Below are 23,706 nucleotides of genomic sequence, written 5' to 3' on the forward strand. Positions count from 1 at the left end.
AAGAAATCCCTAGAGTACCGTTTGAAATCCTCCACTGATGATTTGGCACAAATGTTAAGCTTAAATCTGGAGCACAACGCATTTCTTATCTCATGTTGAGCAACCCCAAAGTTGGCTGAAAAGCTCATCCAGAGTGAACTCCACAGCACTTAGGCCAGCGATCTCCGCATTTGTTATCCCAACGTTTCCGAGGACGTGATAATTTATCTGCTCGACCAGTTGTATGGATAACCCCTGCTGCTGCAGCCACTCAAGAATATTCATCATACACAAGGAGTTCGCTTCTCTCAGCGGGAGAACGTCACGACCGCCAAAAGCAGAATGAATGGAATTGTACGAACGAAAACGTGCAGGGGAAGAGAAACGGGTGGCTGTAAAGCTGTTTATTAGAAATATGAATATAAAAGGATACAAAAATCTGAAAAAAAAAAAATATCATGATACAAAAGAAATAGCAGCTGTATTTTATAAGTGTGCTGTTCACAAAATATACCACTCATATCTACATATTTACATTACGTTAGGCTGAATTAAATAACAGTCGCAACACATTCAGGACACAGTCAAAACACAACTCCCATGGTAATAAAAAAAAACAAAACAACATTTGGCATTTGGTTTCACCTGTCAGCTGAGATACACATTTTCTGGATTTCTCCTGTAAAATGTACACGAGTAGTTTGGATTTGCAGTTACGTTGCAATATTGTCGCCGGTTATATATTCATAAAAACAGATTTAGACTCTTGAAGGCAGCAGAATTGTCTCGTTTGAATCTCAAAGGAGATTCTCCTTTGAATAACAAAACTATACAGACATAAACTTCACCGACCAAAGTGTTTTTGCGTAGTAACCAGAAAAGAACCAAAAAAGTTACAATAGAAAACGAGGGAAGAAAACAAGAAAGGAAGGTCCTGAAATGTTCTTGTCTGTTTCAGAAGTTTAGCTCATTGGTAATGAGCTGAAATGAGATGGAAAGTGGCTCTTTGGTTTGTCGGATCAAGGTCGAAAGCTGGAACTCACGGAGACCACATGCTCGAGATAGAAGAATAACAGCACAACACGGTTTGTTTTTGCATAGTAGAGAAAAATCTCAAACCATTTTTTTTTTTTCAGCCACATTTCGGCAGCTGATGAGCCATCTCTGTCTTGCTTTTTTGGAATCTAAGCGAACCGTACATTTGTTTTCTTCACATTTAACCAATTCCTTTGATACCATGTTTGTAATATAACCCACAAAGTAAGCATACCATCAAATTATGAACCCAATTATGACCATTTTCATCCTCTCTGTTACAAAAAATAAATATAAATTACTACATCCTACTAGGTTTTTTGTGTTGGTTTTTTTTAAATACTCCACACAATCAGAAGTTCAAAGCCTATCCGACGATGCTAAATGAACCGACAATAATCCAGATCTATAAGACCTATAAAAATTTACACAATGTCAGGGAAAAAAAAACAACCCATAAATCTGCAGGTCTGTACACAGTCGCTTTTTATATAAAAGAAAAATATTCTACTGACCACACACAGCCCACCAGGGGCCACAGCTCCCTCCAAACTGGATACCAAACAGCCATGTTGTATTTGGCATGGCTCTTCTTTCTTTCTCATGCTACAAATATTAGCATAAGATCTGGAGCAGTTTGCTCAGTCCTACTTAGCCTCTCTCTGTCTCAGGAGGGAGGGGGGGGGAGGAAACCAACAGTTACAGTTAACTGGGGAAAAGGTAGTTCAGCTACTGCACACAATTAAAACTGCCAGGTTGGCCACGGTTGCCGCTGTTGTGCATTCGATGTACTCATATTAACGATTTATGTATCCAAAGTCCAATTTTTCTAACTCTGCTGGATCTACAGGCGGACAGTTTTGGCTTCATAAACCATCTGACTTACTTATTTTCTCACAGGGAGTCTGCGAGGAATTTTCTAATGGCATTTTCATGCTTACGTTTTCATTCTTTCAGCCGTTTTCCACAGTTGTCTGCCTGATGCTTTTAACACTGAAACAACCAACAGCTGTGATGTATGCAAAGTACCTGACAACCAGAGCGGATGAGTCCATTTGTACACTGGACCGGAGGCCAAAAGTGCCACAATAAAAGAATAAATAATTTGACAGATAAATATTTATGCATGTGTGTTTAGAAATAAACCATAATAAATACACTAAAACTGTAATCTGTCATGCAAATATGTTGCTACGGCTCGTTGCCATGGGCCCTGGGTTCGGATTGGCTAACTGCAGACCAATCGCGTTCGCTATAACACTGCTAACTGACTTTGACGGGTAAAAAAAAGAAAAAGAAAAAAAAAATCAAATCATTAAATAAATGCTGAAATAGTTGCATTTATATTTCTAGTATATGATTAATTAAAATTATCCGAATTAATTACATATTTTGGGGAACACTAAAACTACAGATTTATGTATTTATAATATTCTTCCACATTGATTTAATTGATCACCTATTTATTTGAAGATAAAAAGAGAGAGATAAATCATTCTGTTTAATATATTTCTCATAGTTTAACTTAAACTTACACATACTGTATATGATTATCTAATTGCTGGATTGTGGCACTTTTGGCCCTCAGGGTTGTTTCATCTTTCCCGTACATTTTTTTTTTGTAAAAAAAAAAAAAAAAAAGCACAATTTGTAGCCCAGCTAAACAAATTGAAAGAAACACAGAAATCCCAGTCGAAGATGAGCTAGCTACCTTAACTGGTAGTCACCAAAGTCACCAGGTTCAAGTACATTCCAGGAGATAAAGTCACCATCTGACTCAAAAGCATCTTTTCTGTTGCCTTATTTGCATGATTTCAGAAATTCTGAACATGTCGCAACAAGAACACTTGCCACCTATGTGCCAAAGACAATAGTCGCAAAAACAAGCGCAGGTCGCCTGGAATTTTAAGGTGGGGACATTCCATCTTCTAAATCTGAGCTCCAACAGAGTGGCGACTTTCCCAAAGGTAGTTTTCCCTCATTGCTGGTTCAGCGTGAACAGGACTTGCAACGCTTTCTGGTCCCGATTGCCTCTTCATCGGCAGCCTCGTGTAGCAGTCCACAGCAGGACTCTTCCCACTCCGACCCGTCAGTTCCTCGGCAAACTGGGGTAAAGTCTGAACACTTTGTAGATCCACTCTGAATAGAAGGCCACATTAACAAACAGGGCGGGCTGCGCGGAGGCACATTTTGCCCGCGGCGTGCTCACACCGACGACAACCTTTCGATGATGCTCCTGGCAAACCAGCGGGCCGCCATCGTCTCTCTGAAACGAAACGACGCAAACAGTGAGTCGACAGCTGCTAACAATGAGCCTCTTCTGCAACTAAATCCAGCCTAAAATCCTAAAATGTACTATAAGCTCTGATTTCACACACTTCACGTAACATCTCTATGAAACCCATTACAAAAATCGTGAACATTTAAAACAAGAACACTGTTTCAGGCACACACAGCAGTTGACACTCACATCGCATACGCCTTCGTCTTTGTTGCCTCCAGCGCATATTCTGCTCTTCTCCGCATCCCCTTTGATGTGCGGGCACTTTTCATTGTCGACCATGGGCATCGTCACGGAGTTCAGAGCTTCGTCAAGGCCTGTATCTGAACAGAGAGGGATCTACGGTCGGCGATTTAACGAATACTGTAAGGTGTAAATAGTTGAACTTCAACAGCCTCAGACATTGAAAGGGTGATGGAGTTATAAGGCGAAGGAAGGCAGTACTTTTTGTTTCCCCCCATCCGTACATGGTGCAGTTGGTGCCTTCGGCGATGTGACACTCTTTTACCGGGAGGTGAATCGTCGACGCACCTTCGGAGACCGGGGCAGGACTGAAACAAACATCATGGTAATTTTACAACCAAGCAATCTGAGGATCAAGATGTACATTTCTGTGAAATAATATCAAGGATAATTTCAAAAACAGCGCCCAAACAATGGTTTCATTTATTAAGGGGGAGAAAAAAAAAAAACCCTCTCCAAATCAACCTGGCTTTACGTGAAAATGTAATTGCCCCCTAACCCTATAAACTGTTAAGCAACAACAAATGCTGTCACGGATGAATGATAAATGGAAATGGAGTGTTTTACATTCCAGTAGAGGAATTTTGGCCGACTCTTTGTTGCAGGATTGTTATAAGCCAGCTACATTTAAGATTTCAAAGGTGAAATTGCTTAAGGTCAAACTGCTGGCCGGACATTCTCTTTCAGGATTTTCTAGTAGAGGGCAGAAGTTATGGTTCAGCCAAGTACACCAAATTGTTCAGGTTCTGACGCAGCAAGAACGTCATCTCACTACAACCAACATGTTTTACCAACTTTTTCTCAAACTCCACATTTATCAGGAAACAAACCTTCCAGAAAATTTCCATTCTTGTCAATTTGCAGGATATTTTCACCAATAGCTTTGGGGATTTGTCAAGATATTTTTGTTTTTGACATATTTCAGCTGGACCCCATGAATTCTTTTTAGTCAGCAGTCGTTTCCACCCTGGAACATTCCCACGGATGCCATTTTTCCCCTGCACTTATCGACTTGTCGAGGCACGGACACTGACTTTATCTAAGGCAAGTGAGGCCTCATACAGAAAGACAAAACAGAAATTTTCTGGAGACCCAAATTGAGCAAGTAGCATGTTGATAGTTAATATATTGTAACAGATAAATGGAAACGTCGCTGCTGGCTGGGTACCTACTTCTCTAGTTTCAACATAACCAGATTGGATCCTTCTGGGCCACATATCAGACGAGAAATCCCCAACCTAGGACGCCTTGAAGATTCGTTCAGGTGACGCAGCCCGACTTGAATGCTGTAATCCTTGAGATCCGGAACACTGACGAGGAGAGCCCAAAAAAAAAAAAAAAAAAAAAGGTAAGACACAGAGAAAACAACGGTAAGCTTGATTATTTGGGGAAAGTACCAGGAAATAGATCATTACCAGGACGTGAAGCACTGATCGTAGGTGGTCAAGACCCAGTCCTCTCTGATCAGTGATCCCCCACACTGATGAACCTTCCTAAGACAATTTGCAGAAATAATTTTATCACTTGGCAAATCTTTGCAAACTTTGAGAATGTCCCGTAAAACAAAGAAACGGACTTACTCTCTTTGAATGCTCACAACCCAGCCGCCATCTGCTCCTTGCACTTCGTGTCCTCCGACTATTCTGGTGTTTATATGCACAAAGCATGATATCTTGGGCTTCGCTAGATCTATATAAGGAGATATTTTGATAATGTTTACTATAGCTTCAAAAGATCAACCATGACATATGATTTGTTAAGGTAAATGAACACAGAAGGGTCAGATCTAAAGAATTACAAGGAAAAGGGAGGAGATCAGAGATAGGGCGCCAAGGAGGAGGATTAGACTAGTGAGGGCAGATGAGCAAAATGGATACTTACTGTTTGGTTGAGGAGCCACTGTTGCCGATTCGCCTAATGTAAGAAAATCACAACAGTAAGAACAGACCTCACAGCAGCAGGGAACATAAGAAAATGGCAGGCTTTATAAAAACTTATCTGCACGTCTGAATCATTGTTAGAGGCTTTGACAGCAAACACTGCGGATAAATTTGTTCAAGACCTAAAAACCTCATGGAGGACATGTTTTACATTATGGAAATCATTATGCAGCCATTCATAAGAGGTTCTTCAGAGCACCAAGATTGAAACCAGCCACAGAAAATGTTGGATCCAGGAACCAATGTTTTTTTTTTTTTTAAATAAAAGACTGGCAGTCGGGTTTGCCATCTGTTAGCTGTTTGGGCAATGTGTATTATCTGCCAAACAAAACCGCAGCTTAAGGATCACACAAGACATCAGACAAGATGGAGAAGAGAAGTGCTATTACTGTGCTCTGTTGTGGTTCCAAAAGTTTGTGAAGCTAAATTATTTTATTTATTGCACCACACCTCAACACCAGCAAAGTCTTCCAGTCAGTGTGGCTAAGGCATGCTGAAATACTGGTTTAGATTTGATGATTAGCTGTAAAACAAACACTTTTATTTTTGATGATTCTCCTTCCAACGAGGCCAGTTAATTTTTGATAGCTGAATGGCACTTCTGAGGTGCTTGAGAAAAAAACAGCAAACATTAAGAAGCCAGTTAGCTTAGCACGGCACCAAAAACAGGAACGAAAAAGAGACACAAATTCATTCTGGCTGTATATTATCATTATGCTAATCATCAAAGCCAATACTTTTGACTAGTTTCTCAAAAACTACTTTATATATGTAGTGCTAAGTAGCTTAGCTTAGCAGAAAGAAAGTAATGTGTAGGCAAAAAGCTAGCTTGGTTACGTCAATGGCTACAGATTGCTTTATTTGCAATATATCTCAGTTAGCTTTGCTACATAGCATAATATTCTATAACATATTCCATTTATGTGTGTGGTGCCTAGCAAGAAAAAGTGAAACAACTTGAGTTAGAACAGACAAGTTCTGACTTGTTTCATAGACAGTTTTTCTTGCAAAGTTGGTTAAACTTTGGTACAAACGCACAAGACAAGGAAAAACAAAAGCTAGCTTTCTCCATCAACAAATTATGTCCCCACCGTCCAAAAAAGCATGCTAATAATAGTAGCTGTCAGTGGTAGCTATTTAACCTTCTGAAAGACAGATTGTGGGTTTTACATCTGCTTCAGCATTAATCCTGCTGTTTACGCAACACCTGGAAACAGGTGCATCAGCTGGGCCTCTTAAAGTCTATGAAAACAGAAGCGTCCAGGTTCTGCAGCTCCTGACATTTAGTTTCACATGTTAAAGCACTTTATTGACTCACATTGCTTCAGCTTGCAGTAGTCCCAGACCAAGCGGTTATTTGGACTTGTGTAACACCAGGGGCCATGTTTGTCTCGGTCTGGATTCCGGCAGTAGTTCCTCTCCAGCCCTACGTGGGATATTGTAGAGTGAGAATCCCCACTGTAAGACACACAAATACAGGTTCTCATATTGCATTTGTTATCATGCGCACAGTGCAACAGAGAGCCAACACTGGGTCACATCTCATGAAGATTAATACACACCCTCTCGCTCTAAAAATAACCAAGTATGTGTATACTGCACATGGAGTTGCGCTGTCACGCACATACAGTAGATTCACGCTGTAAGCAATCCCATTATGCCTGGAAAGTTTGGCTCTGGGTTTCTTATAGCGCAATGAATCCTCTTGCCTTCGCTGCGCAGAGCACATAGAAGGAAACAGAAAAGTTTTCTGAAGGGTGCTCAAGGGAGTATGAAAGTATGCAGTCTAAGCATTCAGCGGGGCTCAGACCAACAGGAGCCACAACCTCTACGGAACGATTTGGTTGTACTCTTGGTAGGAATTCGCATCTAATCGTGTGTCTTTTCGCCACTTGGCTGTGCAAGAATTAAACGCAATCTTCTCAAATATCCAAAATACCCTTGAAAAGTAATTACGAGGCAGGGGTTTGGACACACAGGCACAAAAACGATGCCAAGCGAAGGGCAACAATTTGTCAGGGGGGTGAAGATAATTCCACTTCCCAGGAGAATGTTAAACAAGCTGTAGCTCTCAGCAGTTTTCCCTGGGATGACCCTTAACCTTGAGCGGGGTAGACTTGCTGGCTGCAGTGGATGCGAGGGAGCTGATTGGCTTTGATCTGTTCTCCTCAGAAAGCACTTCCTCGGGTCAGGGGTCGGTTCTGGAACATGTCCATCTGTCTGTGCCATTCTGGCTTTTAAAATTCTTGGAAATTAAGTAAATCCAACAGCCTTACTTCAGCATAAAGCGACAGGTCCTAAAACGGGCAACGTCTCAGTCGGCATGGGTCACTCGGGGAGGACCCCAGAGTTTCCTCTCATCAGTAAACTGAATAATAATTAGACCTGGTACTGACCCCCCCAAGGCACCCTGGTTTCCTTTCACTGTTTGTTTTCACTGCTTCGCTTCATTAATATTAAAGAGATTTTTCACAAAGTGATGGGAACTGAACTGTCAACACTTACCCAGTAACAACAAAAAAAAAAGGTATGTGCTGCCATGGCAACAAAAACAAGTTCTTTGTTACCTGTTTATATGAGGTGCCCAATCCGCACAGGGAATTCCTGATCGAGTTGTCGATAAGGCGCCTCGGTACATCTCTCCATTGTCTTCGTAACAGTCTGGGGAGAAGTGAGGTTAAGTTATTTTTCAAAATCTCATTAAAAACTCACCAGAGTGCCAAGGACAACAGAGTCGTGCGGTTTCGCAAACACCTGAACATCTGCATAGCATAGAAGCACGATTGTGCATTCGCAAAGAGAAACAAAAACACTCTTGTGGCTTGGAGCAGGTCGGCGTCGATGACAGCCTGTGCAACTATCGCTCCCCCACATATAACAGAACATTTAAACTTCATTTATACCGTGTCTGTTCTAAAACAGGGGGCTCGTAGTAAATGCCATGTGTGGTCCTCTGAAATACAAAGCAGGGGGAACATGGGAAACGACAGCGAGCGCCGCTGCCAAAGTCTGGTGTGTTTGTTCTCCTGTGAAATGGAATTCATTGGGCAGCATGCTGCCAAGGGGCTCGGTCCTGTGAGAGTGATACAGAAACGTCAGAGTAATTTAGCAAAAAGCATGACATGTGTCTTTAAGCATCTGCGGTTCGGTGTTTGAATTATGTTCTCTAAGGAAGAATGTGGGGTTTTCTTTACAAATTACAAGACGCTTGTTGTTATTTGTTGCTTCTGATGTTCCTGAAAAACATTTCGCCTGCGACGTATTTAGAAAATATGTTTCTTATTTGAATACATCACTGCTTAAACCGGCAAGGCTAAAAACAATAGCAAGAAAAAATGCTCTTAGTAAACTTGAACTTCACATTTCTGCCCCTGGCTATCTTTCCCCGACTGTTTTAAACATTTGGTGTAGATTGTAAGGAACGTGCTACAGGAGTTTAGGCCCGAAACAATTAATTGGATTAATCGTGATAAGTCAACTAATTTAGTAATTGATTAATTGTTAAATGGAGTATATAGATGCAAAAAAATGACACTGACTGAAAAAAACAGCTTAATCAGAGCAGTAGTTAAGACAAAATTAATAATAACAACAATGAAAAAATATCTGTAAAAATGTTTTAGCCAGAAGTCCTCAAGCAGCATAGTTTTAGTTTCACCCAGTTCAAGTTTTATTGCATTTTAGGCAATAAACACCTATGTATTCACCTATTTTCGGTGTGGCTTCTGCATCGCATCTGGGGATGTGGGTGCACTTTGCAATCCTCTGGTTAGGGTCTGTGGTGAAGCACCATGGGTAATCTGCTCCGTCGGGGTTGCGGCAGTAATTTTCCCGAAGGTCTCTGTGGCAAACACACCGGCTACAATTTAAATGACGATGCCGATGACGGCATCGTTGACAGTTAGGCTATTCGCTTTCAACACTTCTGCTTTTCTTCCCGTCCGCTCACTTGCATTTGAAGTTCACAGGGAGAAACGAGTGGTTGTGGGGGAACTGGGAGTCCCACCGCTGACACGTCACGCCCTCTGGAGTGACGTTCATCGTCCCGCGGTAATTTGCGCCGTCCCGCTGGATGCAGGACGTTGTTGTGTTGACGTCGATTTCCTCACTGTGGTCTGAGTCTGCGAGAGAAAAATGCTGCAGTGAGGGGAGCCATGAGAAAGATGGGAAAGTCACTAGCTGGATCCCAACAGAAGAATGAGGGAGGAAGGAAAGGAGGGAGGCGTTAATCCTCTAAAAAATGTGTCATGTTTAATGTAGAGGCAGATGATCAAAAACAGTAGCACTCCCTCCATGCTGCTATTGGCATAGGAAACTCTCACTGTCTTCACAACAGTGGTGCAACATATTCTTGCACACGGGGATTTCCACAAGCATTAATTATACAATTTGCCTAAAACAGCGCTCTTACTGTTGCAAAATAACATCTTCTAAAAATTATTATTAGTTGTACATTTCTTGGGTAAAAGGAGAAGCCATCCACAGGACCTTCCAAAAGCATTTGTGTGCCTTTAACCTTTCAACATTTTGTCAAGGCTCGTCTCTGGCAAGACTTGAAAAATCCACTTTCACAGACTCTAATTTGAGTTGAGCTGTTTTGCAAAGAATGGACAAACCCTTCAGGCCAGGAGTCTTCAACTCCATGCATCGAGGTCTGGTGTCCAAAACTTTTAGATGTGCCTCTGCTTCAACACACCCCAGTAAAATAATGCGATCATCAGCAAGACTCTGGAGGCCGCGACTGCATGCGGAGGAGGTAATGCAGGCATTTGATTCAGGTGTGTTGGACAAGAGACACGTCTAAAAGATGAAGGACATTGGCCTGAGGCCAAGACTCGCAGACCATCGATGTACAAATCTGACAGAAACAGATCCCAAAAGACCTGCGGCTGAAATTGCAGTGAAATGTCGTCGTGCGCAGTGTCAGTCCAGAGAGGGTGAACGACGTCGACGCATCTAATACATCAAAGTTTGCTTTGCAATTTGACAAAACTGAAGCAGTTTCAAGGGGTTACAAATGCCTTCGCGCCGTCACCGGTCAGCTTTGAGCCACTTCCACCATCGGCAAACTATTTCAAACATCTTCAGATGGAATTCAACTTTCAGCAGTGCAGGGGTAGCGGCACTTTTCCCCTCTGGAACCCTGTCTTTGTTTCTTTAGCCTTTGACAGACGAGATGAGGGAAGATGGAGGAGGAACAGGAATGTTTTGAGGCATAAACGAAAAGGCGGTTTTGAAGAGAGGGATTCTTTGGACTGATGTAACGCATGCCAGTGTCTGTGTGCTCCGCACTGTACAGGTCAGTGGTTTTTATCTCGCTGAGGGCAGGCATTGAGGGATGCACACATCTGGACAAATGAAGAACCGCCGCCCTCGCTGTAAATCATAAGCTGTACTGTAGAGCGCACACGCGTGCTCGCGTGTGTGTTTTTGAAGGAGAGAGAAATGCATCGCGTGCGTTTAGAGGATGCGTTTTGACAACAGAAAGGATCTGCTGATGACATGAACGTTTATTCCATGCCTCTGTTACCTCTGAAGAACAAATGCTGTCAAAGGTACAAATCCAACACGCATGTAATCCGAGTCAAGTGAAGTTATATTATTCACCTCTACCCTAATAATGCGTGTCAGGTGTGTAACAACTGAAGGTCTGTAGGGTTTTTCCAAAATTATTTCCATTTACTTTCTGATGAAACACCATTTCCAACAGATATATTCTCAATTTGTGCGCTGATTAAAGCCGACAGAGCTCTGCCCGAGACGTCAGAAAGTCCAAAGCCTCCGACTGCTGTTAAGTAAGGTTGAAGTCTAGTGTCTGTGAGGGCCGTAGCATATGATTCACATCATTTTCATGTTCATCACACCATTCGCTGACCCCGGAGCCCCAGGAGGAAGCATCTGCAATCGCTTTCCTCCTTTCACATTAAATTGTCTCTAAATGTTGTGATTCGAACCCAACGCTCATGCCACTAACAACTACTGTCCCCTGTCAGAGCCCATGTTGCCTTGCAAAGCCTCTTCACGTCTGCTGAGCATTCTCACGTGAAAACCACAAAATTCGGCGTATTTTTGGGGGGGCGTGATATTTGGTGACACATCAACACAAGGTAGTGCGCTATTATGAAGGGAGGAAAAAGTGACACATGGTTCAGGCTGCCTGAGTCAATATTAGAGCCACTTTTTTTGTTGCAGCTACAGCTGCAAGTCTTTATTTGTCTATGTAAACTATGTACATCGAGAAAATTAAATCATTGCTCCATCTATTTTCCCGGCACCTCAAACTGACTTCCCCATACTTGTTGGAGAACAGCATTCCCACAGCATGCAGTCGCCGCTACCGTGTTTCACTGTGACTATGGTGTGCTGTGGATGGATGACGATGCATTTTTTCATTTTAGGTTTTGTTGGCTCTAGTGGCCTTTATTTGACGTTTGCTTTTAACAGCCTGTGGCAAACTGCAAATAGAGTCTCTTATGACCTTTCAACACTTGCTGCTTTCTCATAATGACCAAATTATGAAAAAATACCACTGAAGTCTTCACTATTTAGGGGTTGTATAGGGCTATTCCATTAAAAAGGACTAAATGCGTACACGCCATACACGTTTCTGATGTTCATTTGTAAAAAAAATAAAAATAAAATCATCCTTTTCCTTGCTCTTCATACACTAAATAGTCATAACTTTGTGTTGGTCTGTCACATAATCTCAACAAAGTACATACAAGTTTGAGTTTGTAATGTCGCAAAATGTAAAAAAAAAAAAAAGTCCAATGGGTATTTGTGCCTTTATAAAACACCGTGTGAAGCATGTTGGCACAATGGCCTTCGTTGTCACTGTCCAATTTTCAATTTCTCTGTTCAGGCAGACGATCCCAGTAACAAACAACATATTTCCTTTTCCTTGTTGAGGTGGAAGGATTTTAAGCCAAACACCACTTTAAATGACAACTTCCAAGACTTCTCAAGGGGGAACTATATTTTCAGACGACCACCAAAACCACTGAAGTTCTTGCATGTACCAACTTCAATGATAAAACGTGCTGGTGATACAACCCCCCTCCCACCCCCCAAAAAAACTGTCTACTTCTGAGTCCTTTAACAGATTCACAATTGTGTGACACATTGTTTGAAGGTTGGGAGCGTGAAAGATGTTGAGAAAAATGTAGTCATAAATCAGAGCAAAAACAATCAGTTGGTCTTGTCACACTTTCTTTGAAGACTTTAGTCAACAAAGCTCCCAGCTGGAGATATAAAACACCCTTACCACACATGGTAATGTTGCAGTACTCCCACGGAGTCCTGGGATCCATGGTGTAGCACCAGGGCCGCAGACGGTTATTTGGGTTACGACAATAGTTGTCCCTCAAGTCTTTATCTCGATACCTGCAGGGAGAGAGTGAAAACAGGGGGGGGAAAAAAAGGAAGTCGGGTGGGAAGTAAGTCATAACAACTGGTGAGGTCTACCTCTCCTGAGCATTAGCGTCATTTATTCAAGCATCTGTCATGGGTGTGTGCTGGTGTCTGTGAGAAAGATCAACGTTGTGGATTTCAGCTTACTTTTTGGGCTGGAACGGGTGTTCATGAGGCCATTTTGAGTCCCACCTCTGGCACTCCTTGCCGCTCTCCGTTTGGTCCACTTTGCCTCGATAATCCTCCCCATTGCACCTCATGCAAACTTCTGCCAACAAAGAAACAACAATTATCGAAACGTTGTTTCCCCCTTTTCACGAAAGCAAACAAAACCTAAGGCACAGAGAAACCAACAAACTACGCAAACATTAATTAAAACTCTTGAGGGCCTCTCGATTTGGGCTTTACTTAAACTGAAGCGTTTTGTCCACAGAGGAGATTCCGTCTTACCCTGTGAACACTGCGGTATGCCGCACTCCTCGGCTCGTACATTGGGGTCTGTGGTGTAGCACCACGGACCACCAGGATCGTTGTTGGGATTCCGGCAGAAGTTTTCCCTCAGGTCCTGCGTTGGGTACCTGTCTGGGTAAAACCTAAGGAGGCACAGACGGACATCGCTGAAGGTGTTAACCGATACCATGAGCCGCAAAAATAAACTTGCAGGAGCGCTCGCACGCTTGCTTTGCAGCAGCCGTGTTTTTAGTATCGCGCTGGAACTGCAAGCGCGCTCCATAGCAACTCAAATAAATTCGAAGGGAAACTTAATTATGTTACATGCATAGCTCTGTGAAATTCAAGCACCTGCAGTCTGAGCGGCCTGCGTTTTCTTTACATCCTGGAATGATCTCTCGTAGCAGTCAAATGTAAACCAAGTCATCAATACGTCTCTCTCCTCCGTGTTAGCACCTTTTGCATAATCACATTACTAATTCCAACCACTTCCAGACTCTGTGATGTGTGAAGCAGCTCAAATGTCACAGCGCGGTAACCGGCAGCAGCAGAGTTACGCTACGGGCCAGTTGGAGCAGACTGAGCAGCTCCTCCGCCGGCCACCTTTGAGCGCATTTAAAGGTAATCCTTCTCTGTCAACTGCTACACCACATTAGTGTCAAGGAAAGTGTTAGAAATAAAAAATAGCATCCCGTGCAAACATGGTGTAGAAAAGAAGGGGTGCTAAAGAATCTGCGCCCTCCCCCCCACCCCCAAGCCAAATGGACAGTGCGTAAAATTCATCTTATCCTACGGCAGGATGATAAAAACCTGGCACGTCAACACTTCCTGATTCATGCAGACCACAAGACAGCAACTGAAGACAGAGGAGGAAGCTTCAGACTCACTTTTCCACAGAAAGGCAAGGTTCATTCTTAACGAATGATTAAGAACTGAAAAGTAAAGCGTGAAAAAATGTCGAAAATCTTGTTGGACAAGTGACATTAGAAAAAAAAACAAAAAACAGAATGTTCTTCCTTCTGGAACTTGTTTAAACACTTCCTTCTAGGGCTTCTGTGAGGCTCTTGCAAGGTTTCGCTGATCATGCACATCATTCCATCTAATAATGGAAGTAAACTTAGTCATTTAACGTAGCAAATAAAACGAGTGTGACACGGTCATGCCTACATCCTCATTTACGCATGTTTCTAAAACGAAACACTTGTTTCAAAACGGCACAAATCTTTGCTTAGGGCCAAAGATCACATCTGGTTTGTGTAACTCGCAAACTTAGCACACTGTAGGACTCCATCAGAAATGCCGTGTTGTTAATTTAGAAATGGAATCACGAGTTTTCCCACTTTAAGTAAAAAGTTTGGGGAGAACACAAAAAGGCTGCAGCATGGGAGAAAGTTAGCTGTAATGATGTTTTGCTAACAGATGTTGGCCAGTTATTCATCATTTTGCCAAAATCTGTTCCCATTGGAGTGCAGTCAGACACTATGCACACATGCTTCCCCTCTTTGAGCCAACAACACATATTGGCTTGATTTTGGATAACACCGAAGATGAAATCTGGGCCTGAAGTAACTGCTGCAAAATGTCTGAACAGAATTTGCAACAAACTCAGTGTTTCAGGTGAACCGATGACTTCAGTTGGGGGGGAGGGGGGACTCCCTTTAAGTTATGCTAAAGGGAAAAACTTATTTGTGTAATTACACAAATATAATTACACAAATTATATTTGTGTAATTATATGCAGAAAAATAATGACAACACAATTTAGAAATTCAGGATACAAATCACAGCACATAAACTAAATATTCATGCAATTTTTTTCTCAACTATTGCACCGACTGTTTCAGTCACATTAAAAAGAAATGGATAGAACGCTTATTGAAATTACACAGAATTCTATTATTTTTCACTTTCTTTTAACTGAAAAATAGCCCAGAGCGAACACACGACATATTTAGCATTGTTTGGCTAATGTTAGCCATGCAAATTAAGAGCTATATCAATCTGGCGACTGAATCTATAGTATATACCCCAACAAAGAATAAACTAAGTCTACCTACAAACACCTTTAAAGCTCACAAATATTTACCAAAACACCCTATGTTTTCTTTTCATTGAAGATACTAGAAGGGCAAACACCTTTTAACAGCGTTAGCTTTGCTACGCTAGCATTAGCTAAGAAAAGCTAGAACTGGCAAACATATTGACCGTATCGTCTTGGAAGATCTACAATGTCTGCCTACAAACACTTCAGCCTCATTAAAATGAACCATCTCATTGCATTCATACGTAACGTCTCTTTGTAATGTTCAAAATATTACAAGACTCATTTCTCTTAATTTGTGGCTCTCCACAAACGAGGCGGGCTAAAACAAGCTCGGGTCCTCGTGTAAAACAAGAAGGAGTTGCGCATTCTCCATGCTTGACCGGCCGACACCGCTTTCAGCTTTAAAGCCTCAAACACCGACAACAGGTGGAAGTTCCACTCCTTGACGGGTCCCTCCTGAGAAAATACTTCCTCCCCCGCCACCTTAATAAGCCAAGCGTGAAAATAATAGTTACCTGAACCTCAAATGGCGCGTTGTTCTTTGGGGTGGCACTTCCCACACAGCAGGACAGTCCCGTGTTAGGTAAGCCCGCAGTGGTGCCGAATCTCCCCTTCAGTTAATCTCTCATTTTGAACATTCGACATTAGCGGTCCACTTCTATTTGAGTAGAGCGCGGAGACCATGTGTCAAATAAACGATGACAAAGGTTTCCTTATGCTAACCGCTGCTTGTGGAAAGTGATGACAGGGCCGGGGCAGCGAGAGGAGCCACGCCGCAATCTGTTTTAATTGAGAGCAAACCTGTGTATTCTCTCAGTATGCTTGTAACTCAGTGAACTTAGCTGGACACGAGACAAAAAAAAAAAAAAAAGACTTCAGTCTATAAATCTTTGCGCCTTCTTTATTTTATTCTGCTCCGCTTCTATTATTCACTCCGCACCTCTTCAAACTGTTATTACCCCCGCTCCCAAATCCCCTCTCTGCCACAGTTAAAATGTCTTGTAACTAATGAGCGCCGCTAATGAGAAGCTGGCAAAGATCCATCTCTGCAAAGTCACTCATCTGATGCCGTATTGCAGACGAGAAGAAAAAAAAAACATCTCTGGGATCCACCTGATGGCCTCTGGTGCAGCGGAGTAAGAAGAAGAAGAAGAAGAAGAAAAAAAAAGTCAACGGGGAGGACATCCCTACATGTGTTGAAAGAAATCTGACTTAACTCTGGATAAACGTTCAACGGTCTCTGAGCCTCCACCTTCCCTTAACCCCCGAGGTGGAAGGGGATGAACCGAGCAACAATAAATCAGACGCTGAGGTCTGTTCAGTATCAGGCACAGAGAAAAATACAAGAAGCATCCTGGACGAAGCTGGAAGTCTAAAAAAAAAAAAAAAAAAAAAAAAAAAAGACGTGAGCTTTGAAGCTTTTTTGGATTTAATCTACGGGAATTTAGCGAGAGGAAGTGTATGATCAGCGCGATGCCTGGTGAGCAGGGAACCAGAACTTTTTTTTGTGAAGCATTCGCACTAAATAATGGGTAAATTGCTAAAAAAAAATAATAATAGCAGCGAAAGCAATATTTTCCCCATAGATATTTCTTATTTTGCTTTTGTGTCATACGTGTTTTAAATTAAATGGACAAGAATATCCAAAGCAGAAACAAAATAGGTAACACTTTATTTGAAGGGGTGTGCATAAGACTGACATGACATAACACCTGTCATGAACATGAAGAAGTCTTTATGAATGTTTATGACGGTTGTCATGAAGTGTCATTCGGTAAATAATTACACTTTTAAGGCAAAGTTGATCTAAAAGTTGCATTAAAAGTCCAGTAAAAGTGCCAACTTTGCATGATTTTGTAAATTATGACAATTTAATGCAAAGTTGGCATTTCATGACAGGTGTTATGTCATGCTGATGACAGTGTCATGTCAGTCTTATGCACACCCCTTCAAATAAAGTGTTACCCAAAAGGGTAGCTTTCAAATAAATGAAAAAAAAAAAAAGTCATCCATTACAGAAACAAGCTTGTCAAACCAACAGAGTTGACCAATTAACCAAGATTCACCAAGGCTATAAAGGAAATAACTCAGACTGACAAGAGAGAAACATTATGGAATGTGTCTCACGCTACGTCTGGTATCAAATGTCAGCAGCATTCAAAACATTACACCAACAGTCAAACATGGTGGCATTAGTGTGATGACAAATTTAGCTTCCAACCAGGAACATCACGAATGAGAATTATGCCTGAAAACCCTCCAGCGTGGCTGAATAAAAGCAAATTCTGAGAAGGAGAATGGGCCAAAATGTCCTCTAAAACGATGAAAAAGTTTCACTGCCGGGTATCACAAACACTCAACGACGGTTGTTCGGGGCAGCTTCTCATGCCGGGGCAGCATTAGCGTCGACATTCTTGATAATCCACATCTAAGTGGGACGAAACACGGAAACATCCAAGTCATCTAAGTGGGACGAAACACGCTTTGGATGTTCCGGTGCCAAAGCCAAAGAGGCGCCGTTTGATTTAAACACGGCAGCCCGACCTTCTGTTAGGCCCCAGGACAAAAAAGAGGACTTACGTGTGTTCATTGATGTTATTATCAGACCAAGCTTGGCAAGTGATGTTTGACTTCGTCCAAGACCTCCTCCCTCTGTAGTTGTCCTTGGTGCCGCTGATGCACTCTCTAATATATTCTGCGAGAACAAAAAAGGTACAAGAGACATCGGAAGACATCAGGCTTTGAATGTTCTGTCATTGTGCCAAGTTCGTACAGGTGCCAAAAAGTTGAACTGCCATGAACTGATTCAGACATAGTTGCCCAAGTATGGTCAAAAGGAGATCTTTTTTTTTTTTTTCCTGAGAGCATTTAGTTGAATCTCAAGTCCCAGAAGTTCATTAAATGTCACACAGTGAGGGAGCTTTCGTAAATTCCGCAATAAATTCTAAAGTGCTGGATTCAACAGCTTACATTTTAGGCAGAGCTCTTGTGTTGGGTGTAAGCAAGCAATGTTGTTTTTTTTTTGTTGTTGTTTTTTTTTTATATATATATTTTTATTTTTTATTTATGCTCCACTTGAGCCTAGATGTCTAAGCACCGACATTTCCACAGCAGAATGAGTCAACTTGCTGGGCGTGAAGAGATTCATGTCTTCTGAAAATGTCAACAGGGAAAGCAAACACCTTCAGACTTAACGAGCTCACACACATGTGTCACCACTACAAACATCTTGAGCAGATCCTCCGCTCCTCCACTGTTCTCGTGAGAAAAAGCACAGACGCGCCTCCGAAAACGATAACATTTACCTTTTTTCTCGCATAAAGTGAAGTTGACGTTGGCCTGCTTCTGCGCGCCGTGGGTGAAACGGTCAAAAGGAAGCAAGTGGCATTTCCTGTTGTCCTTTTGAAAGTTGAAAGCTCTGCGGACACACACACACACACACAGGGGAAGCGCTTGAAAGATGACCACACGATAAACAACAAAAATATGTAAATACAACCAGACGCGCGGGGAGGGAACGCAGGGGAATCAAGAGAATTCAGAGAAAAGACGGGGGGGAGAGAAGAAGAGAAGAAGAAGAAGCTGTGACTCACCTGCAAATGGAGTTTTTCTTCTTGCATTTTCGCGCGCAGTGTTCCAGCGAGCGGCTAGTTTGTACCACTGGAGTCTGCGGACAGTCTGTGCAAATCAGCATGTGGTTGTCGCTCTTTTCATACTTCTGTAAAGACTGACGGCGATGTTTTTGACAGCAACCTAAAATGTACAGAGATGTGATTTTTTTGTTGTTTTGTTTTAGAAGAATTTGTTTCCTAAAAGAGCTTATGCAAAAAAACAAAAAACAAAAAAAAAAAAAAAAACACAAAAACAAACTTACAGGCTACTTTCAGGAACCGGGCTCATATTTTTAGGAGAAACTTAAGGAGTTGCATTTTCAAAAACCTCCAAGTATTTGCGTTGATCTTTAGAGGTTACTTTCCTGAATGTAGCAAGTACCAGGAAACTAACAACTGGTAAGTAAGATCCATGAATGTTTCTAGGCAAGTCCCACTTAGTACCTTAACAAAATCTTAAAGAACAACAAGTAATGAAAGTTTCAGGAAAAGTACACATTAATCAATTAGCTGACATTAAGACAGCTAATTGGAAATTACTGGAAAGTTCCAAAAGTATTTGCTGTACTATTTAGTGCAGCAGCAAACTTGAGCTACTTACGGTCGCGTCTCTAAAAACCTGAGGAACATTTCTTATTTAGAATCTCAGTCAACTCAAATAACTCCAAAGGGTTACAGTTTTTTTTAAACAAGTCTGAACTTCTGCATTGTTTATTTTACTGCCACCCAAAATACCTTATCACTTTCAACGGCGTGACTCAAAACGTTTCCGCGTTAACGGTTATTGCCTCACCGCACATTGTGCAATCTCCCCTGTCATATTCTGCCGCTTGTTTGGCACATTTCAGGAGACTGATCACATTTTCAGTGGCAATTTTGCTGCAAACCGTTGGCACGACAGCAAAGGCAACGTTGATTTCCAAAGTGGCAATAGCAAATTCCTGCCGGAGCCGATTCTTTTCAGAATCGCACTTTGCCATTCGGCGCCGGCCGTGTTCTCCAGCAGATATTCAAGGAAACCGTTTCATGTTTGCACATTTTTTTTTTCCTTTTTCATTTTTTGGAAGCAGCAGACGTCTAATCTCTTCTGTCCCAGCTGGTTTACGGAGAATGTCAGAAAAACAAGAGCGAAACGTTCTCTCAGGGATGAAAGCCCCGTTCAAAAAGCACGTTCGCATCCAAAGCTAAGTTATCTGGAGCTGTGAGGACTGACAAAGGAAAGTGACACCTGTCAGCAAGCTTTTTTTTGCTGCACTGCATACCCTCATGAAAGCAGCTCTCATATTTTACTGGCTAAGGTCGTCTTCCCCTCCCTCCCCCAATTCTGTCATATTTGGCACGGTTCGGTTTTAAGTTACTGATGTATTTATGAGTTATCACGACTCCTACGGAGAGCAATTTCATAATCTTTGCATTCATGATTTTTGGAAGCGTTGGTAAAGACTTATAAAGGAGTCCTGCTGTTTAACAATCATGACTTGTCGTTTATTTCTTTCCATATTGAGCAACCAGAACTTTCATTCAGTGACCCTGCTTGCCAGAGAAACTTTCAATTTCTCATAAAAAAAGATGCATTTTTACGTATGATGCTCAATGTACAGCCTCTCGGCTTTTGGAAACGTTAAGAAAAAGAAGAAGAAAAAAAAACCACAGTGTGTGTGTGGAAAATGAACCGTCAAGCTGTCGGCAGAGCAAATGGACCCATTATATTTCTTTCTTGCCTTATTTATAGAGCTTTGTTGAAAGGAGTTTCTTTGGAAGAGGCACATCAAAAGAGAAGTCTATCATTGCAAAAAAAAAAAAGAAAAAAAAAAGTGGCACAATGCACATGGGATCACGGAGGGTTCAGAAACAGGACAGCGTCATATTTTTTTTTTTTCTTCGAACGAACATTTTGTGACACGAATCATTCATTTTTACCTGCTCTGGAAAAAGCTCTTCCTTTAGCCGGATTGAGTTCTGCCGCAACTGTAGTTCCCTAGTGCTCCCAGGCACCTTTAAACTTTAGGTTTGTAATTAAAGGCAAGTGCGACATAAATCATCCAGGAAAATCTTTCGCTACCGAGTTACAGCCACATGCCCCCCGTGCCAAGACCCAACACAAGACGCTGTGTGTGTACTTAGGATTCTGTAAACTGTGGACCGTTTAGAGGCTTGTCGTGGTCGAAAATGGTTTTAGGGGAGGACATGTTATTAATGTTTGGGCTCCACTGGACCACATCTGGCAGTCATCACCGTGTTGTTCCAGCCCTGATGTCTGGCCAGGCCGCTCAATTAGATTTCACTTAGTCTCTTCCTCTCCTTGCACTCAGACCCCTGCTATCTCCACATATCTCCCAAGTATTTTGTTGAAGCATGAGGATAAGGATAAAAGGTGCTGGGGTGGGGGGGGTGCATGGGGGTGGGGGGTTGGAGAGAGGCGAGAGCGACGGGATTTAATGGGAAGAGGCAGCCGAATTAGACGAAACAGGTTTGAATGTGGATTGGGAGGGAACGGTGGAGGACTGAAACTTTTACTTTGAGTTGGAGATCCGTTTGACTGAACCGGTCCACCAAATGAACGTGGCTTGATCTGGCAGTTTACTCTGCTTCCCTGTTAAAAGGTCGAATCCCCGCCTCCTGCCTCAACCACTTTCCATCCTCAATTGTGCACAACTGCCTTCTTTTCAGCTGGAAAAAAAAACAAACATCTTCCCTTTAAGTCACACCAGTTTTCATGCGGCTGCCAAAGGAAAGCAACTCCTCACCATGACGCTTCCACCACCATTTTTCACTGCAGCAATGGTGCGTTGGACAGGATGTGTGTACTGTTCATTTTCTTCCACACACACTGCGTTGCAATTAAGCTAAACAGTTGAATTTTGGTCCGATCTCATCAGACAACATTCCGCCACATGTTGCCTGTGTCTTGCAACAATCACAAATGAACTCACAGACCAGTTTCCTGGTTTCGATTCCGACTTGGATTCAGGGATGAATTTTGACTATTCCAACACACTGAAATGATGACCCGCCGTCACTTCAGACGGCTCCCGGCTGTGTTGTTAAGGCGAGTCTGGAAGGCGAATCTCCAGCATCTGATCGGCTTCCCTGAACCGCAGCATGGTGGCTCCACCACCGTGTTTCACCAGTGCGCGGCGTACATCAACTCGCCTACGTTGAATAAATGATTCGCCTCCACGGATGACAACATTTTTGTGGCCAATTCAAAAGCGTTCACTTTCCAGGCGCATTGCCATACAAGAAAAACAGGAAAGAAGCAGGTTAGAGGCTCTGTCTGGGAATTAAGCAGACAATACATCTGTTTTGGAGGGTGCAAATGTGCTGGAGTATCGAGCAGCCAGATGTTAGCCCCCCCCCTCCACCCCAGTCCGCCACACACTCGCTCACTCCCTGCTTTGTAATGCCTTGCTTCTTGCTCTGTTTCACACATCTTTTCTATGTAGATGCACAAACACCCCGATCCTGGGTGCACATTTTTACTGTTCCCACCTCTGGTGTGGTCAAAGGTCAGGGTCAACACCCCTGGAGGTGGTAACTGCAGACACAGTGCTTTACTTGTTGACCTTTTTGGCTGGACAGATGTGAGCCGGGACAAGCGTTCAGATAACCAGTAATTTACACCCGGCTCATTTGGATACATTTAATTAAAGGCGGGTGCAGTGATAAATCACAACATGTTTCAGGCATCTTTCTCTGCAGCTCAGTGTCAGACTGTTTAATGTTTAATGATAAACTGTTTAAAAAAAAAATCTTTGAGGGGAAAGTTGGAAAATCAGCTGATGTGCTGATCCGATATCAACACCGTGGATTTGTTTGCAGTTTAAGCTTTTTTTTTTTTGCAAATTGAAATGTTAGGGAATTTGATAGTTGAAACATCTTGAATTATTAGCTGCTCAGTTTCATTTGAAGTAAAATTGTACAAAGTTGTTAAAAAAAGACCGCTTCTTCCATTTTCAAGGGAAAATAACAAGCAACTTTCAGATATTAGAATTTTTTTGTCAAATATTGGAATTTGTTGTACATTTATGTCTTGAATGTGAAATTAAAAATGTACTTCATGCCATCAATTTTTTTTATTATTATTATTTTTGTTGTTTTTCTAACTTTAAAAGCAAATCAAACATCCAACAGAATTCTTACCTGTTTCCACAAAAATCACTATAACGCACACCAAAACCTGGTAAATCCACACGTTTGCACTCATGGTTGGGTCCAGACTTTAGGGATCAGAGTAGAATCCGGATCAGCAGAGCGACTGACACGGCTGCCGGTTCAAGTCCACAGAGAGACTGATGATCTGCAGGAGACTCGCCTTCCTCACACGGATGCTACTTTTTCCCCTCAGAAGCCACACACGTCCTCGGTTCAACCCCTTTTCGCCAAAAGTTTGTAAGCACCCCGCACCATGCCCTCCTCCTTGCCTCACCGCTGTCAAAAGTTTTCACGCTACAGCACGCTGTTTCCGGAAGATATTTTCAAAATAAAACCAACAATTTTATTTTATTTTTTATTCCTCCCCCTCCCCCCCCGCAATTTTTCCAAAATCTGATGACAGTTCCGGTCTGAACTTTACGTACACTCTGAAGGCTGCATGTGATTTGTTTGAGTTTTATTATTTTTAAGCGGTTATTTTTATTTTTTTCTGGGTCGAGTGAAAACATTTTTTTTTTTTTTTTTTTACATTTTTGTCCAAAATGTTAAATTCTAATA

At 42.1% G+C, this 23,706-nt stretch overlaps 1 protein-coding gene across 3 annotated transcripts; it reads right to left on the reverse strand.

Moving 5' to 3' along the window:
- Positions 1-368: 368 nt before the first annotated feature.
- hgfa (hepatocyte growth factor a) lies at positions 369-23,353 on the reverse strand. Of its 3 annotated transcripts, none has more exons than XM_008400603.1 (18): positions 23,137-23,353; positions 18,976-19,135; positions 18,688-18,800; positions 17,963-18,077; positions 13,339-13,481; positions 13,036-13,156; positions 12,743-12,861; positions 9,428-9,599; positions 9,186-9,319; positions 8,046-8,139; positions 6,797-6,936; positions 5,420-5,452; positions 5,119-5,227; positions 4,954-5,031; positions 4,711-4,848; positions 3,740-3,846; positions 3,485-3,618; positions 369-3,280 (listed from the first exon to the last, which is right to left on the reverse strand). In XM_008400603.1, the coding sequence occupies exons 1-18, from the start codon at positions 23,198-23,200 to the stop codon at positions 3,104-3,106; spliced, it is 2,151 nt and encodes a 716-aa protein (XP_008398825.1). In that variant the 5' UTR covers positions 23,201-23,353; the 3' UTR covers positions 369-3,103. The 3 variants fall into 3 exon arrangements, with proteins under 3 accessions (XP_008398825.1, XP_008398824.1, XP_008398826.1); XM_008400602.1 differs by having other exon boundaries at positions 9,186-9,337; XM_008400604.1 differs by lacking the exon at positions 369-3,280 and having other exon boundaries at positions 3,503-3,618; positions 3,763-3,846; positions 9,186-9,337.
- Positions 23,354-23,706: the final 353 nt, after the last annotated feature.

The sequence above is a fragment of the Poecilia reticulata genome, linkage group LG23 (genome assembly GCF_000633615.1).
Source record: "Poecilia reticulata strain Guanapo linkage group LG23, Guppy_female_1.0+MT, whole genome shotgun sequence".
NCBI lineage: Eukaryota > Metazoa > Chordata > Actinopteri > Cyprinodontiformes > Poeciliidae > Poecilia > Poecilia reticulata.

Bases quoted from the DNA above. Each gene is read 5' to 3' on its own strand.
- hgfa (XM_008400602.1), bottom strand. From the start codon at position 23,200: ATGAGTGCAAACGTGTGGATTTACCAGGTTTTGGTGTGCGTTATAGTG. The intron at 19,136-23,136 runs GTAAGAATTCTG...TGTACATTTTAG, and splicing joins AGTGATTTTTGTGGAAACAG to GTTGCTGTCAAAAACATCGC. The intron at 3,281-3,484 runs GTGAGTGTCAAC...GTTTCGTTTCAG, and splicing joins AAGACGAAGGCGTATGCGAT to AGAGACGATGGCGGCCCGCT.